Source organism: Aythya ferina (assembly GCF_964211825.1).
Source record: "Aythya ferina genome assembly, chromosome: 1".
In the NCBI taxonomy this organism is placed as follows: Eukaryota; Metazoa; Chordata; class Aves; order Anseriformes; family Anatidae; genus Aythya; species Aythya ferina.
The window spans coordinates 44,513,190-44,530,421 of NC_140296.1; the positions used below are offsets into that span (position 1 = coordinate 44,513,190).

General features: G+C 41.8%; 2 protein-coding genes across 2 annotated transcripts; one reads left to right on the forward strand and one right to left on the reverse strand.

Annotated features, from left to right (window-relative positions):
- Positions 1-3,913: 3,913 nt before the first annotated feature.
- ACOD1 (aconitate decarboxylase 1) lies at positions 3,914-11,678 on the forward strand. The gene is made up of 5 exons (XM_084527257.1): positions 3,914-3,985; positions 5,493-5,654; positions 6,764-6,853; positions 8,321-8,526; positions 9,343-11,678. The coding sequence occupies exons 1-5, from the start codon at positions 3,974-3,976 to the stop codon at positions 10,295-10,297; spliced, it is 1,425 nt and encodes a 474-aa protein (XP_084383383.1). The 5' UTR covers positions 3,914-3,973; the 3' UTR covers positions 10,298-11,678.
- A 489-nt stretch (positions 11,679-12,167) lies between these two features.
- LOC311440402 (glutamine amidotransferase-like class 1 domain-containing protein 3, mitochondrial) lies at positions 12,168-17,232 on the reverse strand. Its single transcript, XM_084527267.1, has 4 exons — positions 16,987-17,232; positions 15,768-15,939; positions 13,758-13,962; positions 12,168-12,461 (listed from the first exon to the last, which is right to left on the reverse strand). Exons 1-4 carry the CDS (start codon positions 17,092-17,094, stop codon positions 12,269-12,271), a joined length of 678 nt encoding a protein of 225 aa, XP_084383393.1. The 5' UTR covers positions 17,095-17,232; the 3' UTR covers positions 12,168-12,268.

Sequence of the window (17,232 nt, forward strand, 5' to 3'; positions counted from 1 at the left end):
CATATTGTGTCAAAGAAGAGGCAAGCAGCAGATTCCCTTTGTCAGGAGTGGACAGCCTGTGCCAAACCCTCCGTCAGTCATTTTCAACCTTCTTCTATTTAGACCCCTGCAAATTCTCCCGCGGAGGTACAGGACTTTGTATAGATGCCTTCTCCCCCTGCAGTGATAACCATACTGCTTTCCGTTCCCTCTCAGGCTACAGTGTACTCCTGACTTGAAGGTCTGTAGACCCAATTTTGTAAATCAGTCTCCCAAGCAATTTAATTTTGTGCATTTACAGCTTCACTTCCTTTTTTTTTAACCAAAAAGAAAAAAAAAAAAAAAAAAAAAAAGAGAGAGAGAGAGAGAGAAAAGTCACTTTCTCATAATAACTCAGTTCAGTCCCTAAAAATACTGATGTTATTATTGCAAAGTATTGGACAATCCATACAGGAACCAAAGTCAGAGAAGGAAGTGACCGTGTATCTAAAATCAGCCAGTGAATGGGGTGTGACAACAAATCACATTACAAAGCATATCACATGTTCTGGCTCCCATTTAAATTCACTTTCTTGACATGGGCGTAAAGATAGCTGGGCCTCTGCACTTCTTTCCTGTAATTGGTGTTTCTAAATGTCAAGTGGTAATAAAATATTGTAAGCTGGCAGCTACGGCACACACCTTGTTTTGAGGCCAAATGGATTGCTGATGGTGGATGCAGTCCTACTGCACTGTGCCTTTTAGAGATGGAAAGAGTAACGAGCCTTTTTTTTCCATTCTGACTGTGGGCTTTAGTCATTAGAGTAATAAATTAGAGCAATCAGGAGTTACACTGCTGCATAGTTTTTTCATATCTTTCATCTGTTCAGCTGTATTCACAGTTCCCTCCACTGGAAATGGCAGAGGAAAGGCAAAGGGCCCCAATTGCTGATGTCAGAAAACTTCCAAGATATAGTTAGTAACAAAGAGGGGTCAAGGAGATGCTCGGATTTCACTTCTGTCTCACTCTTTCCCAAAGAAGGGGGTGAAAATGAGAAACGGACTGGGATTATAAATGATATCCCAAGGGTGAAGGAAAAAGAGGACTGAAAGAGGACTGACCTGAGGGTTTGAATATGTTTTGTTGAATATGTTACTTTATGGTGGTCAAGTGCCTCCGGTGCCCAGAGAGGTTGTGGAGACTCCATCCTCTTGGTGATACTCAAAACCCAACTGGACACAGCTTGGGGCAACATATTCTGGGTAGCCATGCTGGGGAGATACGTTGGATTAGATGGTCTCCAAAGATCCCTTCCAACCTCAATGACTGTGAGTTTGTGGTTTTATGATTTAGATATTTTCTTCCTTTTTTTTTTTTTTTTTTTTTTTTCTGGAGGGAAGAGTGAGCTGGAAGAACAAAAAGAGAAAGGTAACAAATCCATTTTTCAGTCTAATAGCATTAACTTCTATTAACGTATCTAACTGTTGCCAACCTTGTCAATATGAGTGATCCTGTTAGCTGGGCTGGATTTTTATGCTCCAGTGTCAGGGCCAAAGATAAATTTTCTGCACATCCAGGCTACCTCCAAAGTTTCCCTTGGTGTGGAAATGGAAAGGCAAGAAATAAGCACTGATGTACCTGCAGGTTCTGTTTCCCCATGGTACCAGGATTTGACCAAAGTGCACATCTCATCCAGGAGCTACGAAAAGCAGTTGGGATGTTTTATGTAGATGTAGGTTATGCATGCATGAGTGAAGAAGCTACAGAAATGCATGTGGGAAGAGGGTTAGTAGCCATGCTGAACAGCTGCTCATGTTTAAGAGAAAGACAAGACGAAGGTTTTAAATGGAGCCTGCACATAATGCACAGTACAGAAGCATGTGTGTGTCTGTAGGGCTGCGTTTTTGGAGTCCTGGGCCCTGGGTTCTTTGGCTAGATCCATGAACAGACACACTGCCACTTCTGTCATTTAAGGCACTTGGATACCCACTGCAATTTTCAGCCTCAAGTTATGCACTCAGAGATGACATCTTGTACTGGGTTTGAGGTGGGGAGGGGACATCACCAGGGCAGCTGACCTAAACCAGCCAAAGGGATATTCCATACCATATGGTGTCACACACAGCAATAAAAGGTGGAAAAAGGAAGAAGAGGGAGGGGTGGGCTCTTGTTGTGAAAACTTCGGTCCTCCTCCTGAACACTGGCTACGTGCGTTGAGGCCCTGCTTCAAGGACATGGTCGAGCATCGCTCATTTGTGGGAAGTAGAGAGTAATTTCTTTCCTCTGTGCCTCCACATGGCCTTTGCTTTTTTATTGTTGTTTGTTGTTTTGTTTTGTTTTATCCCTCTTTTCCTTCCCCCTTTAGTTAATTCACTTAATTAATAATAATTTTCCCTTAATAATTATTTTTCATTTAATTAAATTACCCTTATCTCAAACCATGAATTGTTTTTTCCCATTCTTCTTCCCCTCTTCTTCAGAAGAGGGCGAGTGAGAGAGCAGTTGTGGTGGAGTTTAGCTGCCCAGCAAGGCAAAACCGCCACAAATCCATAATCAGGCACAGGTAAAATAGGCAGATGTCTGGATTGGAGCTGTCTGAGGAACAACTGATGCCCTCCTGTCTCTTTTTACGTGCCCATGCCCTCCCCAGATCTCACACAATACTGCTAGCCCTACTCTGCTCTCCCTCTGCTTGTGCTGCTAGATTTAATTTTGCATTTCTGAGGCAATGAATCAGTTTTTCCTGACAGCTGAGAATCCCTGACAGCTCTGGAGGGAGGCTGCATGCAGAAAGGGGTCTGCTGAGCATCTCAGGTGGCACAGGGAGAACTGGATGTCCAGGGACAGGAGAAGGGAGAAGATTCAATCTGGGACAGGACTATCCCTTTCTGTAGCAGTTAGATCCACTCAAATCAATGTTAAACTTCACCTGTAGATCCATGCTGTTCTCTGTCTGGAAGCACTCAGGGGCTGGAGAAAGCTTTACACAATGATTTAAGGCTGGACTTAAAGGGCTGAGGCTCCTCTAAGTAGGTTTTAGGCAGTGAACACCGAAGTGCAAGACCGCGACTGAAAAGATATGGTACTTTGCTCCCTAATTCAGAACATGCCTAAACTTCAGACATATTAATTTTTAATTCTGATTTATTTAGATTTATTTCTGATCTATTCATGCTGTTCTGTGATCTGCTACATTCCTGATAGGATGGTTGAGCATGGATTTCTCTACCTTGTAGTAGTTTGAGACTCCCACAGCAGTGAAAACCCTAAACTGGTGTTGGGAGAAGTGCCTCCTTCCTCAGGGAAGTCATCCTTGCCTGAGATGCAGAAAGCTTGCTAGTAGGAAGGAATCTGATTTATTTGCTCTCATATAGTGATTCATGGTTTTAAAGCACTATCAAATGCCAAGAGACACTAACCCAACATATGGTCTGAAATGCTGATGGTACACAATACCCATGTCTGAACTGCATGCATTACACAGGACACAGATATAGTGAGGGGAAATAAAATGTACATAATAGGACATTTAAGTTAAAACAGCCTTTGCCACCCTGTATTCTGCTACTGGGTTGATTTCTCTCCTGGTCAGTGAAGTTTTCCATGGTGTACCATGGTTCCCCAACATCAGCCTGACACACCTGGTGACCTCTTCTCTCCATGCTCCCAAATGTACGGTATTCAAATCAATTTACTAGCTTCCATGTGCTGATAAAATATCACATATATTAGTTCACTCATGACATGTGAATGTGACTGGCAAATTCCTATCCACGTCCACATGTTCCATCAGTTTAGAGTACAGTTAGTCAGAGGAAAGTTGAAAGTGAAGAAAAAGGAACATTTCCAGGCAGAGGAGGAAATGGGCAGGACAAGATGAACACCAGAACAGGCTTAATATGCCCTCCCCCACCCCAAACACACGTATATAAGTAGTGAAAGAGTGATTTCCCCAGCTCCTGAGCTATCACTCATTTGCTGCTTCTCTCTGGGACCTCACACCACCCCTCCAAAATGCTGGCAAAGGTACTGTCTTGTTTCTTTGCACTGTAAGGTGAACTTTTCTGTGTAAGCATTTGTTGTACTCTCACTGTTGATGTTCAGTGGGTGTGCATCACGCTGTGGGATATGTGATTCACCTGCTTTCAATGCCCTGTGTTACTCAAGATAGTCTTGATGCTTTAGCACAGAGCTCAGTGAGAATTTATCTGAAATAATGCAAATAATCCCTGGAGGTGTTCAAGGCCAGGCTGGATGGAGCTTTGAGCAACCTGGTCTGGTGGGAGTTGTCCGTGCCCATGGCAGGGGTGTTGGAAGTAGATGACCTTTGAGGTGCCTTCCAACCCAAACCATTCTGTGATTCCGTGATTCTGTGGTTGATTCTATATAGTTCTGGTCACCATTGCCAGGAGAGAGAAATACAGTTAGAAGAGTGCAAAGAAAAGCTACTAGCATAGGAGGGGTGAGCCTGTACTAAAAAGGAGAGAGCAGCACAGTTCAGTTTATTTAACTTAGCCAAACGAAGGCCAAGAGGAAATACTATCACTGTGTGTGGATATGTGCTAGAAAGTAGAGGAAGGGGAAGGAGGAGAGTAAGTGGGAAGACATGATTTCCAAAGGAACTTTCTAACTGAGATATTAACAGCAGCTAATAGCTCCAGTCAAGAAGAAGCAGACTGGGTTTGCATAATGGGTCAGTGCTCAATGGGAAAAATAAAAATAAAATAAAAAAAAAAAAAACATAAAAATAAATTTTAAAAAAGCAATATAATTCCCAGATCAGCAGGAGCCAGGAACAAGGAGTCACTGCTTTTCATAGAGGTGAGACCTTGCCTTGGAGAAAAGCTGGATCTGCAGCTGAGCTGGAGTTCAGTGGGAGTTGGGAGCCTGGAGCAGTGGGTGCAAGGTAATGCTGCCAGGTCCCCTCTCCCGCTGAGCTCCAAGTTCAGCAAGGCTTGTTATAATAATCCTGCTTCTCGGGGAGATTAAATCCTGCCTCCTGGAGTGCTAGTGGCTGTGAGGGCCTGAACTGCCACATTCCCACTGACTTCAGTGCAATGAAAAGGTGCTGTGGAAAGCCAGGCGCTTTGTGCTTGTGTTTCTTTATGTGCATATGCTTCTGTGTGTGTATATATAATAAATATATAAACATTTATATAAATAAATATATATATATATGTCTTGCAAAGTCACATCACCTGCAGTACTTAGCCTCAAGGACTTCAGAAGGAAGCAGCAGAAATAGAGAACAGATAAGGACACAAAAGAAAGTAAAACCAAAACATAAATAACCACATGGCATTTCTGGGAATAAAAAGGGGAAGAAAACAAGCCTTTGTTTTGCTGATGCAATCTGTGCCAACATGCTAAGCAGTAACCCCAGACTGACAGAAAAAAAAAAAAAAAAAAAAGAAGAAATAAAAAGTTGTTTGTTTTTTGTTGTTGTTTTGGTTTTTGTTTTGTTTTGTTTTGTTTTGTTTTGTTTTGTTTTTAATAAAGGAAACATCTAATTTATTTATTTTTTCCCTCTCAGACAGTTACAGGAAACTTTGCCAATGTGATTCATGGTTTGAATGCAAACCACCTGACAGATCAAGTCATTCAGAGAAGCAAGCGAATGATTCTGGATACTCTTGGAGTGGGGCTTCTGGGGACCAGCACCGAGGTCTACCACAAGGTGAAACAGTACAGCAAAGTAAGTTTGGCATTCATGGTATACACTAAGGATTGCCTACAGGAAAAGCAAAGGATAATATAGTCTATAAGGGGAAACTTTGTAATTGCAAAATTATTTGGGTGATGGAAAGAGGAAGGCAATGTTCTTCCCACTGGAGATGGGGAAACTTCATTGCTTGAGTTACGTTAACTCTGGATGAGCAAAGGTCTGTGTAACAGACTATGCTGAGACCCCCCCCCACCACAAGCAGAAAATAGTTTATTAAGAATCCCTTCTTTTCTTTCACCTATGAGATCTTATTAAAAGCACCAGCAAAGCAAACATTACTTGGTGCTGGACTTTCTAACATAAGGGACAGTTAAACGGATGAAAAGTTAGTATTGGGTTGTTTTCAGTCCACAAAATAGAACAGTCATCTGAGGTACATTGGCCATATATCTCCTCCAGTCTGGCACTGCTTGTGCTAAAGGAACATTTGACCCTGAGGAGAACCCTTCCCAACACAGGATTGCATCAGTTAGGAAGGAGTTTAGACCAATGTTTTACTGCTAATACCTGGGTAGTTGGGCTCAGGCTACAGAACACTGTGTGACAATAAGGCTCCTTGCACAGATAGCCCCCTTCCCAAACTGTGGTGGTTATTCCTTTTTATTTAATTTCATAAAGATCTTTTGTTGGCAAAAAGATCTGCACATCAAAAGGAGAGGAACAGAGTACAGGGGTACCAGCATCAGGAGGCCACATATCATTTACCAGGGTCTACTAAAACATTGAAAGACATAACTTTTACCTGGAGATCTTCCCCAACAAGATGACTGCCCTGAGGGAATTGCTCATGAGTGGTGAGAAGGGACACGGATGGCCAGAGGTTTTGTGGAGGTACTGAACGGCCAGGTCCATGCTGTTGGCCTGCCCCCTATGATCTGTTTGGGTGGAAGGGGCCCTTGACAGAGGTCATCAGGAAAATGAGTTTCTTTTCATACTTTCCGATAGAGAGGTATTTCTCCCATGAAAGGGAAGAGTTTGGTCTCAAGAGGGTAGGATCTGATCTCAGTTACATAAAAGATACTGCGCATGTTTATCCTTGGTTTCAGGACTTTGAATTAATTGATGTCAATTTGTTCCAGATCTACAGCTCAGATATATCCAGTACCATCTGGGGCCACTTGGATTTCCGACTGCCTCCTCTGTATGCAGCTTTTGTGAATGGAGTGGCTGTAAGAGATGCTCTTTTATTTGCTCTTAAATCACACTAATTGATTCCATTCTCACTCCAGAGAACAGAGTGCTCCTAAAATCTTAGTTTACTTTAATCTTGTGCCTGAAGCCTACTACAAAACTTCACTAGTGTCTTTCCCTAATGTGCTTCAACTTTCTTCCAATGAGACCAGGCTCAAGGTGTGATATATATCTGCATCCCTTGCCTTTAATTTGGGATTCAGGGCTGTTTTCAAAGGTCAGAACCCTACAGCTTGTTACTGCCTGGCTACAGCAACTGCATAACAAAGAGATGCTTCATCTCTCACTGGTATCAGCAGATTTCACCCCAGCTTGCAAAGTATAGTAACAGAAAAACATAGATACAGACATATTTACATACACATACACACATACAATATATCTCAGAACAATTTAATCTTCAGTCATGCAGTTTGCAAAAGCCAGTTATGGATTTTGGACACATACTTTGCCAGTAATGCATGATTGGCTTCCCAGAAGTTTGTCTAAATTCAAATTTAGGCGGAAACCAGGTGAAATCAACAGATACACCAAGAGGTGGGAGTGGACAAATTTGGCTACTATGCAAAACTAAAGAAGGTGACCATCCATGGAATTGATATACTAAGCCTATCTAAATTCTAAATCTAAATATCTAAAATATCTAAATCTAAATATCTAAATCTAAAAAGACTTCTAGTCTTGTTGGCACATGAATTTAGAAGTGGGCTCTGGGTGTGGGAGAGAAAAGACATCTGTGGATACTCTTAAGCTCAGCAGCTTGTCCCAGTTTTAAGACCGTAGATTTCTCCTGAGCCCAGGAACTCCAGGCAAGCTGGCTCCTCATGCAACATGAGAATGTGCTCAAAATTCAGGCTAAAGTCTGATGTCCATTTGCAGGCTTGTGCTGGTTGCACCAGAGAAGTTATGCTGATATAACTTTGCTAGTGGTGTGGACTTGGTCTGCTATAGCTGTAGTGGGGTAAGCCCTAATGCCAGCATCAGCTGCAGCACAGGGGAAGTGGTTCGTTATGTTAACATTTTGTTCTGGGGGAAGTGAAAATGCACCATTCATATAGCGGAACTAAAATTGCTGCCATAATTATACCATAATTATATCATCTAATTAAAGCCACAAAAACCTATTGTAGAAAAGAAGAATCATTGTCAAACTGGTTTTAGACTGGTGCAACCTGAGGTAGAATTATGAATTAACCTGAGTTAGAATTATTATATACATATTTATTCTAAAGCATGATAAATGCTTTATATTGCATTTCCACTTCTCATAGAGCCATGTTGAGAGTAAAGGACTTAGAAGAAAGACCTTTTAAGTTTCGCTTTCTAAGGAAAAACTAGTTTTTCAGTCTCATTTACAACAGCTACACTATTTTCATTTGACTTAGCCAGTCTTGCCAAGTCCAAGTTTATTGCTGATGACAAATCGAAGCTTCTCTCTCTGTTAGGTGCACTCAATGGATTTTGATGACACATGGCATCCAGCCACACACCCCTCTGGGGCTGTGCTCCCTGCTGTGATTGCTCTCTCCGAGGCCTTTCCTCAGAAGAAAAAAATCTCAGGTCTTGACCTGCTCTTAGCTTTCAACGTGGGAATCGAGGTGCAAGGCAGGTTGCTACGCTTTTCCAATGAAGCCAGGAATATTCCAAAAAGGTATATAAAAATACTTCAGGTGAAAAGTTAAATGGAAGTGTTAATATACTTAAATAGATAGCACAATATACAAATAGCATAGTTAATCGTATTTTCTGTTGTTGGTCCAGCAATTTTGGAAAGCTTCAAGAGAATCTTAAACATGAATATACTTGCATGACTCCTTACTGCTTGGGTAATTGATTTCTTTTCGAGAGCATTGATCAGCTTACAAGAAGGCTCTGCTGATCTCTCTATTAATTAAAATCAGCAGCAAAGTAGCAACATTTACCAGCACTGGTCAAAAGATCTCAAGAACATATATGACCTTCTCTCTTGCTCACTTGCTCTCAGCAGCCTGGAGTCACCTGTGCTGGGCTCAGAGCAGAGCTCAAGAAGACAGGGTGGGAGAAATGCCCTGAAAATATGGGATGGACTAGATGTCTCCTTGGTAGCTCCTGTGTTTTCCTTCTACCAGTTTTGCAAACCTGGTTCAGAATAATAAAACTTGCATCCTCCAGTACATATAATTTATAGATGAGGAAAAACTGTGACGCTTTTGCCATTTTCCTGTTCAGTTTACCTTGACTTATGAGCACTTCTAACTTTCCAATTGCTTTCTGGGGAGGCCCTATTACAAGTGCTATTACTACAGTTTAACTTTTTCCTGGGGAAAACAGCAGTTTCTTCCATTAGGACCACACCTGAATTATGAATGTATGTTTCTTTACAGTGCTGTCCACCTTGCAACGTAGTAAAGGGAAATTGAAGCTTGTATATATAGTGAATTTGGGTGACTTTCTGAAATGAGGTAACAAAGAGATTTTGTTTTCTCAGGTTTCACCCACCGACTGTAGTTGGTACGATGGGGAGTGCAGCAGCTTGTGCAAAACTGCTGGCTCTTGACCAGGCGAAATGCAAAAACGCCTTGGCTATTGCTGCCTCCTATGCAGGCGCCCCCCTGGCGAATGCAGCAACCCAAACAAAGCCCCTCCACATTGGCAATGCTGCCAAACATGGACTGGAAGCAGCTTGCTTAGCCTCACAGGACCTTCAAGGAAACAAACAGATCTTGGACATGGAGTCAGGGATGGGCGCCTTTTACACAGATTACAGCCCACAGTCTCTGCCAACCTTGCAGTCCTACGCCTGGCTGTTGGACCAGCAGGACGTGGCCATCAAGCACTTCCCTGCTCATCTTGGAACGCACTGGGTGGCTGATGCAGCATCTTCTGCTAGGAGGAAGCTCGTGGAGAGCAGTGACCATGTGCTTCCCCTTGATAAAATTGAGAAAGTCATTGTCAAAGTCCCAGAAGTCAAGTACGTGAACAGGCCCAACCCGAACTCGGAACATGAAGCCCGACACTCCTTCCAGTTCGTTGCCTGCTCTGCTCTGCTGGACGGCAGCATGTCGGTCCAGTCCTTTGCCAGTGAGAACATCCACCGGCCAGCCTTGCGGGAGCTTCTCTGCAAAACTCAGCTAGAGCACCCCGCCGATAACAAACCTAGCTTCGAGAGTCTTTACTGCGAAGTGACTGTCGTGCTTCGGGACGGCAACACGATTAGCGACCGCTGCGACACCTTCTACGGACACTGGAGGAAACCTCTGGAAAAGGAGGACCTGGAGAAAAAATTCCAATCCAATGCTTCTGAAGTCCTCCCTCCAGAAGCCACAGAAGGCATTATAGAGACTGTGTACAACCTGGAAAAAGTAAAGGACTGCTCCATATTAAGTATGTTTTTATCAGGACAGTCAGCTAGAGCACTTTCAGAGAAACTGCGCTTACTTTGAACTCACAGCTAGATGCTATTCGCCAAGCAAACAAAATTCAGGAAGAGCCCTTAGTAACTCAAGCACTTTTAAATTGGACTTACTAACACAAGAGCCATTGTCAGTCCAATATTCCAGTTTTTGACTAAGTAAGTAATTTAGAAATAACATGCACGGTTCAGTCAGAGAGGCTGAAGATCTGCTGGCACAGTCTACTTCAATTATCTTTCTATCTCCAGAGGCAGAGCACTGCCTGCGTGCTGCATAAGTTTCCCTAGCCTTCTGCCAAAAGAAGTCTGCATGTTCTGCTTCTGCTAAATCACTTCGTAAAGGAAATCCAAATTCTGGAGGAGTATGGGAATGCTATCTCTGTGAGAAACACCACTGTGAGAAGGACAGAAAATAAGTCTCTGTGTATTTCTGTACATTTAGTTATAGCGTATCCTTGAAGAGGCCACCTGCTACATCACAGCTTTGATGTTTGCAGTAAAATAAACACACAAAACAGAGTAGTAGCTCTTGATAGCAAAGCCTGATGTACTGCAGAGTATCAAGACAAGAATGTTCTTCAGCATGCTGCTGCACGGCAAGAGGGACAACTCTACACTCCTACTCCACTCCTAGAAGCGTTATTTCCAGCCCCATCTTTTGGCTGCTTAATAGTACAGGTTTATTCCTGCTGTATGCCGACATCAACTAAAAGATGTTGGCTCAACAGGATATTCACCCCCACTTCACCCAATAGCAGCCACTGAGACAACCCGAAACTTTTAACAACTGTGCATTTAGGCTGTGGGATGTTTATTCTTAGTAGGCAAGAAACAGTTTACGGTGAGAGAGGTTGTGGTAATCCTACATTTTCTGACTGCACAGATCCAAGTGCAATCCTGGTAAGAGATACACTATGCTCTTGTGAAGAACTGCAAGTTTTTAATAAGAAAACTGCTTCTGCCATATTTCAAGTTTATGCTCAAGCTGTTTGCTTCAGATTATCTGTTGTCTTTTTCCTTTGATAACCATTCCCGCTCAGTACCAATTAGTGATGCCATGTTTAGGAAATTACTGCAGACACTGCAAATCACAGGCTATGAGACATGTAGGTATCAAGACACTTCTTATGCTGCAAGCACCAAGTGACCGCAGTGACAATCTACTCACCTTGGTAACTAATTCTGGGAATCTCTAGTTCCCTTGAACCTCACCACTTCTACTTCAACAGGGCCTTGAAAGATTGTGCTTATAAGAGAGGCTGACTTTTGCCCACGTTTGTAAGATCAAAGCAGGTGTTGTTAAGATGTATGAAGTGTACCTACCTTAGGGCATTGACGTATGTAAAAAAAAAATTAAAAACACAAAATGGAGCTACTTCATTTTAGTAAAAAAATATTTTCATTTATTACACCAATAGTTGTGTATTTTCCACATGCAAGGTATTAATTTGTACTTAAGTACAAAGAACTTAAGTGCTTCATACTCTGACTCTTGTTTTATAAAGTTAATTTATCTAGGGAGTTCTAAAAATTTCTCAGAAATCCAGTAGTTCTGCTTGTTTCAAGACTTGCAGAGAAAAGTTCTTTATCCCTTTTGATTGGAAAGGGAAATTACTCATCTATACTGAAGACATAGACACATCTACAGCTATGGCATCTGTGATTATACCTGGGTAATCCCAAATGTAAATTACGGATAATCATCTGTGATGTGAGGGAAAAAAAAAAATTGGATGAAAAGGGTGCCTACATTATTAATCCAAATATATTCAGTCATGATAAGTAAATAAACTCAACAACTTCAACATATGCTTTCTATTTTGAAGAAGAAACAAAAAGGATAAACATGGCAGTAACTATCTGATGTATTACAGATTAAAAAAAAAACACACCAAGAACCGTGAAGTTTAATAGCTGCATTATTTTATTAATACCATCAAAAGAAGCTAAATGGTCGTGCTTTGCTAAATTGAGTTCCTTGCAGAAGTCTGTACGCTCCCAGTCAGGCAAGTTTCAGGACTTCCTCTACCATTGTTCCAATTCCATCAAAGATTTGGTGCAGAGGAGCCTTGCACATGAAAGCACAGGTAGTAACTATTTTATTGGCTTTATCCACATGGGATTCACTTACATCTTTGCAAATGTGCTTACATCCAAGCTCTGCTATAGCAGATGCTGTTTCAGCATCAGGAAATCTGTAAATAAAAAATATGGCGATTAACATATAAAGAGATGATACTGCCAATGTTAACTTGAGTGAGAGCACAAGAACATTAAGTGACAATATTTAAGTGACTTTGTAGTTGATGACGAGGGAGCAAAACAGACTTTCAGTGTCGAATCATCCCTGTAATAACTCATCCAGTATCTCTGAAATGCAGTCACGATGCTTGAAGGTACAATTCTGTTAAACAAGCTCTGAGTATGTTTATAAGATGATACCAAGTGCAGCAATAACTAATCCTCAGCATTTTCTGATATGGCAGCTGAACTTGCAGGCACGTTAGACCCTTTCCAGCACCTCCATATAAGGTCTTCCACTGGGATTCTGCAGCGAATTTAATTTTCTGGGGATAAGGCAGGAACAGGGGGATGGCGGAAATACCTCCCTATTACTGCTGATATGAAATTCCACTCAGAAATCTTATCAAGAGTTGACAGTCCTTGAAGCAGCATTGATTTCTGCCATGGCCTATTCTCATGTTTCCCCTAAATTGGCCCCAATCTACTACCAACAGAAAAATTTCACTAAAAATCTACGAGCAGACAAAACCCCACAGACAGTTTAAGTGGCCACTCAAATTACTAAGTTTTTGAATCCCAACTGGACAGACACCTATCCTTCATTTGCAACATGAGTCAGTCTTCAGAGGTAGTGGGTAAGCAAATTGAGTATGTCAATTAATAGAAGCTAAAATCTGTCACTCAGTTACCAGCAATGTAGCAAAAAAAATAAGACTTGATACCCTTGGTCACCTGCTTGTTGGCACAACCACGATCCTCTTAAAAATCATTTTGTTTTGCCACTTTCAGGACTGATGGACACTATATCCAATGACTCGTTAGCATCCACGCTACACAATAAAGCTAGTGCAAGAACCTACGTTGCCTTCAGTGGCTTGCAGAATGATGATTTAGGCAAGAAATAAGGTTGTCTGTATCTTTCATACTTTACTTGTAACGTGTCTGTGGATTTTGACATTATAGGGATAATGTCAATATCACAAACCAATATATTTCTAAATTCAGGGATAAGTTGTTCCAACCGTAGTACATACAAAGTCTCCTGACCTCATGCATTCAGCCCATCTGCCGCCCTAAGAGCACCACATCTACGAGCATTACCCAAGTGAAACTTTAAAATAAGAGAAAACTACCACTAAGAAGTTACCAAAGGGTTGCTGACACCAGAAACCTCAGAATTTAGTACAGAAGACTGTTCATTTTCTAATCCTAACTCCCACATAAATTAACTCCATCTGTTTCCTTACCTTCCATCTATGTTTTTATCTTGGCCGACTGTGACCTCACAACCAGGAAAGACTTTAGCTGCCAGGACCGGTGATATACAGCACAAACCTATGGGCTTTTTAGCTTTGTGGAAAGCTTGGAGTGTGGAGTTCACATGTTCATTGACAGTGCAGTTCTTGCCATCTACAGCCCAGGAACACAGGTTCTTTGCTACACCAAATCCACCTGAAAAAGAAAAAAAAAAAACACTCAGATGTAAGACTCTGCCAAAAGCCATTAAATTCAGTACTTAAGAGTTTTCCTTTTTACAATATAATCATGGTATACATCGGACTTTTACATTACCTTACTGAAAGACTTCTGCACAGGAAACATGATAGGTTTATAATGTTACATGTTTAGCTGTGAATTTCTTTATACCAGATACATTAGAGGCAAGAAAGCTTAATGTTTCTCCAATAAGTAACAAATTGCAAACCTTGCACTCTTTTGCTAGTCACTGGAAAAACTGCACCACCTGATACACCCCCCCCCCCCCCCAAATAGGCAACAAGGAGATTAAAGACCAATAATGCTTAAAAGTAGAAGAGTACAGTTCAAAGGAGTAATGCAAACAGTGGTTTGCCCCTCTACAGTAATTTAGTTCAATACTTAGTTATGGAAGAGCCCTCCCCTCCAAATTCCACCTGGAGTTAAAAAATAAAATATGAATAAAATAAAAACAAAACAGATAACACCTAAAAAGGAGTTGGTAACGTACAATATTCTGGGACATGCCACATGTGAATGATAAAAATATCCTATTAGAAATAATGTCTAATTTGTCTGTCTAGAAGTTGGTTACAACAATCCTTTAATTGCATTTAATCTTCATATAATTGTACAGATTACATTTTGCAACACTCATTTGCTGGATTTAGAACTGTCAGAATTATCAAAGGTTATTATTAAGTGTAACATCCATTATATTTAATTCTTTATACATAATAACAACAGTATTAAAATAAACGATTTTCCAGAAGAATTTCAAGGGACAACATCAAGAAGTTCTGTATTTTAAATATTTTTTGCTTTCACTCAATCCCTTTTGTTTGCTGTTATCTGGAATCTCTGAGGTAAGGTTTTAATTTTCAAACTTAATATAATTTATTTCCCTGTAACAGTTATTACTGCAACTCCCCTGAGCTCGGGTTATAATAGAGCATGAAATTAACATGGAAAATATTTGCTAGCCACTACTCCCAGATCAGCCCTGTTGTCACCGATTCACGAAAGCTCTGGAAGTGGATTTCCCAGCGTTATACACATGCTCCCTCTGCTGGCCTTACAACAGAAGACAGTACAACAATTTCAAAGTCAATACTTAAGCACAGCTGTGAAGACAATATTTAAACAAAGTTATGAATATTCTGGAAAGTAATCTTGAGGTAGTCACAATTTTCTCATTACATTTTAGTTTCTTCATTTCTGAAGTGATTACAATTACCTCTATCTGAAAGGCAACATCATGGCCTATAAATAAAGAATTAGCCACAAACTTACTTAGTGTAACTTGATTAGCAGAAGACCAGATACACAATTAAAACAAGATGCGGCCACATCTGACATCGAGCATGTTGGCATCCTGCTATTCTGCCAATAATTTCAGAGGCCCTAAAATTAAGGCACTACCACACAACATCACATTCAGGCCTTACTTTTCAACTCTAGTCTGTGTTCTTGTCCACAAGTAGGTACTTAAAGCTTATCAATCTTTAGAAGTAAGGAATAGTCTGATGTATAATCCAACACCAAAACACTGGCACTTAAAATTAATGAACTATAAAATAATAAATAAACCAAGGTGGCCTGTCAACTCACAAGAGCTTGCTAAAACATCCTCATCCTCAAAATAAAATACAAAAAAAAAATCCCTCTCCATTTCAAGAGAATAATTTACTATCTAAATTAATTTAAAAATATAAAAGCATCAGAGACAACACACTCTTTGCAATTGAATAATCACAAATTATTCTTTTAAAAGCACCTACCAGGGAAAATGACCGCATCAAATTCACTGACTTTCAGTTCAGCCAAATCCTGAATGTTTCCTCTTGCCAGCCTGGCACTTTCGACTAACACATTCCTCTTCTCATCTGTTGGACTTCCTTTTAGGTGGTTGACTACATCCCTTTGCTCAATATTGGGGGCAAATATCTTTACCTAGAATACAGAAATGAAACAATTTTGTGCATGGAACTATAACTCTTATACACCAGTGACAATGAAGGTCATTTAGTGAAGCAAGTTTTTGTTTCTGAAGCCTCTCATCCAAGACAAGTGGATTCCACAGGCCTGATCTATTGCTTTAAATAACTAAAAAAAAAAAAAAAATTGGAGTGCATTCTTGCGCCAACATTACCAATCCTGCCAGGGCCTGCCTTCGCTCTGCAGGTAACTGGAAGGCCAAACAGCACTGCAATTTATACCAGCTGCCTGCATGGACAGGCAGCAGAGTCCGCAGAAAGGCTGCTCTTACCTGTCACGGGCTCAGGGTACTAAAACAGATGTGAAAAAAATCTATATAGCTTAACAGATAAAAGATCCAAACTTTACAAGCATTTGTAGTACAAATATTATAATTACTCACTCTCCTAAGACTGGTAGCTGGAAGTAGAAAACAAAACGTGGAACATGTTCTGGGTAGGTACAGGGTGTAAAAGCTGAATCAAAAACATAAAGCTTCAGGAAAGGTCTACCCCAGGGGCCAGTATGCTTTGATGACTGCTTTGTAGACTTCTCAGTGCGGGCTGTGTTAGTTAGTTTTAAAGAGGATGATTCTGTGCTAAATACAGGGCTTGTTTTTTTTTTGTTCACACAGTGGTTGTGTCACTGTCGGACCCCTGAGAGTGATCGATCACTTTGTGTGGTCACCACAGACAGGAACAAAGCACAACACTGCACCCGGGTCCAAACCCCTCCGAGGAACCCGAGTTACCAAAATAATACTTCTGACAGCTACCACAAAACAAACAGGCAAGCCCACGCGAGCGCTGGAGCCTGACTTCCCCAAAAGCACTCAGAAAGCAGATCAAGTTCGACCCCACCCCATTTCCAGCTCTTCAGAGGGGCTGCCCTGGAGCTTTGCTCCTTGCTCCTGACCCAGGGACAGCTTTGCGGTGCCCCCAGCCCCCATGCCAGGCACCCCTCGCCCCGGCCGGCCCGAGGCGCTGAGGACGAGCCGCGGCGATGGGGCCGCCGCGCTCCTACCTCGGCGCCGCCGCGGCTGAGGTGCACCAGCGCCGCCGAGGCTTCGTGAATCTCGCTGCCATCAAAAACGCCGCAGCCGGCCAGCACCACCGCCACCCGCTTCCCCATGGCAGCTACGGGCCGGGGGAGAGCGGCAGCACCGCCCCGGGGCTCGGTCGGGGGCTGGACGAGCCGTGCAGGGGCTCCTGCAGCCCGCCTGCCCTCACAGCACCTCCCCCGCTTTGCGCCTGCGCTGCGGCGGCCGCC

What these genes read in the sequence shown, in the direction of transcription:
- ACOD1 (XM_084527257.1), top strand. An exon ending in AGGTGAAACAGTACAGCAAA is followed by an intron (nt 5,655 to 6,763) that starts GTAAGTTTGGCA and finishes AATTTGTTCCAG; the next exon opens with ATCTACAGCTCAGATATATC. An exon ending in GCCAGGAATATTCCAAAAAG is followed by an intron (nt 8,527 to 9,342) that starts GTATATAAAAAT and finishes TTGTTTTCTCAG; the next exon opens with GTTTCACCCACCGACTGTAG.
- LOC311440402 (XM_084527267.1), bottom strand. Translation starts at nt 17,094, where the DNA reads ATGGGGAAGCGGGTGGCGGTGGTGCTGGCCGGCTGCGGCGTTTTTGAT. An exon ending in TCAGCCGCGGCGGCGCCGAG is followed by an intron (nt 15,940 to 16,986) that starts GTAGGAGCGCGG and finishes TCTGTATTCTAG; the next exon opens with GTAAAGATATTTGCCCCCAA. An exon ending in GATAAAAACATAGATGGAAG is followed by an intron (nt 12,462 to 13,757) that starts GTAAGGAAACAG and finishes TTTTATTTACAG; the next exon opens with ATTTCCTGATGCTGAAACAG.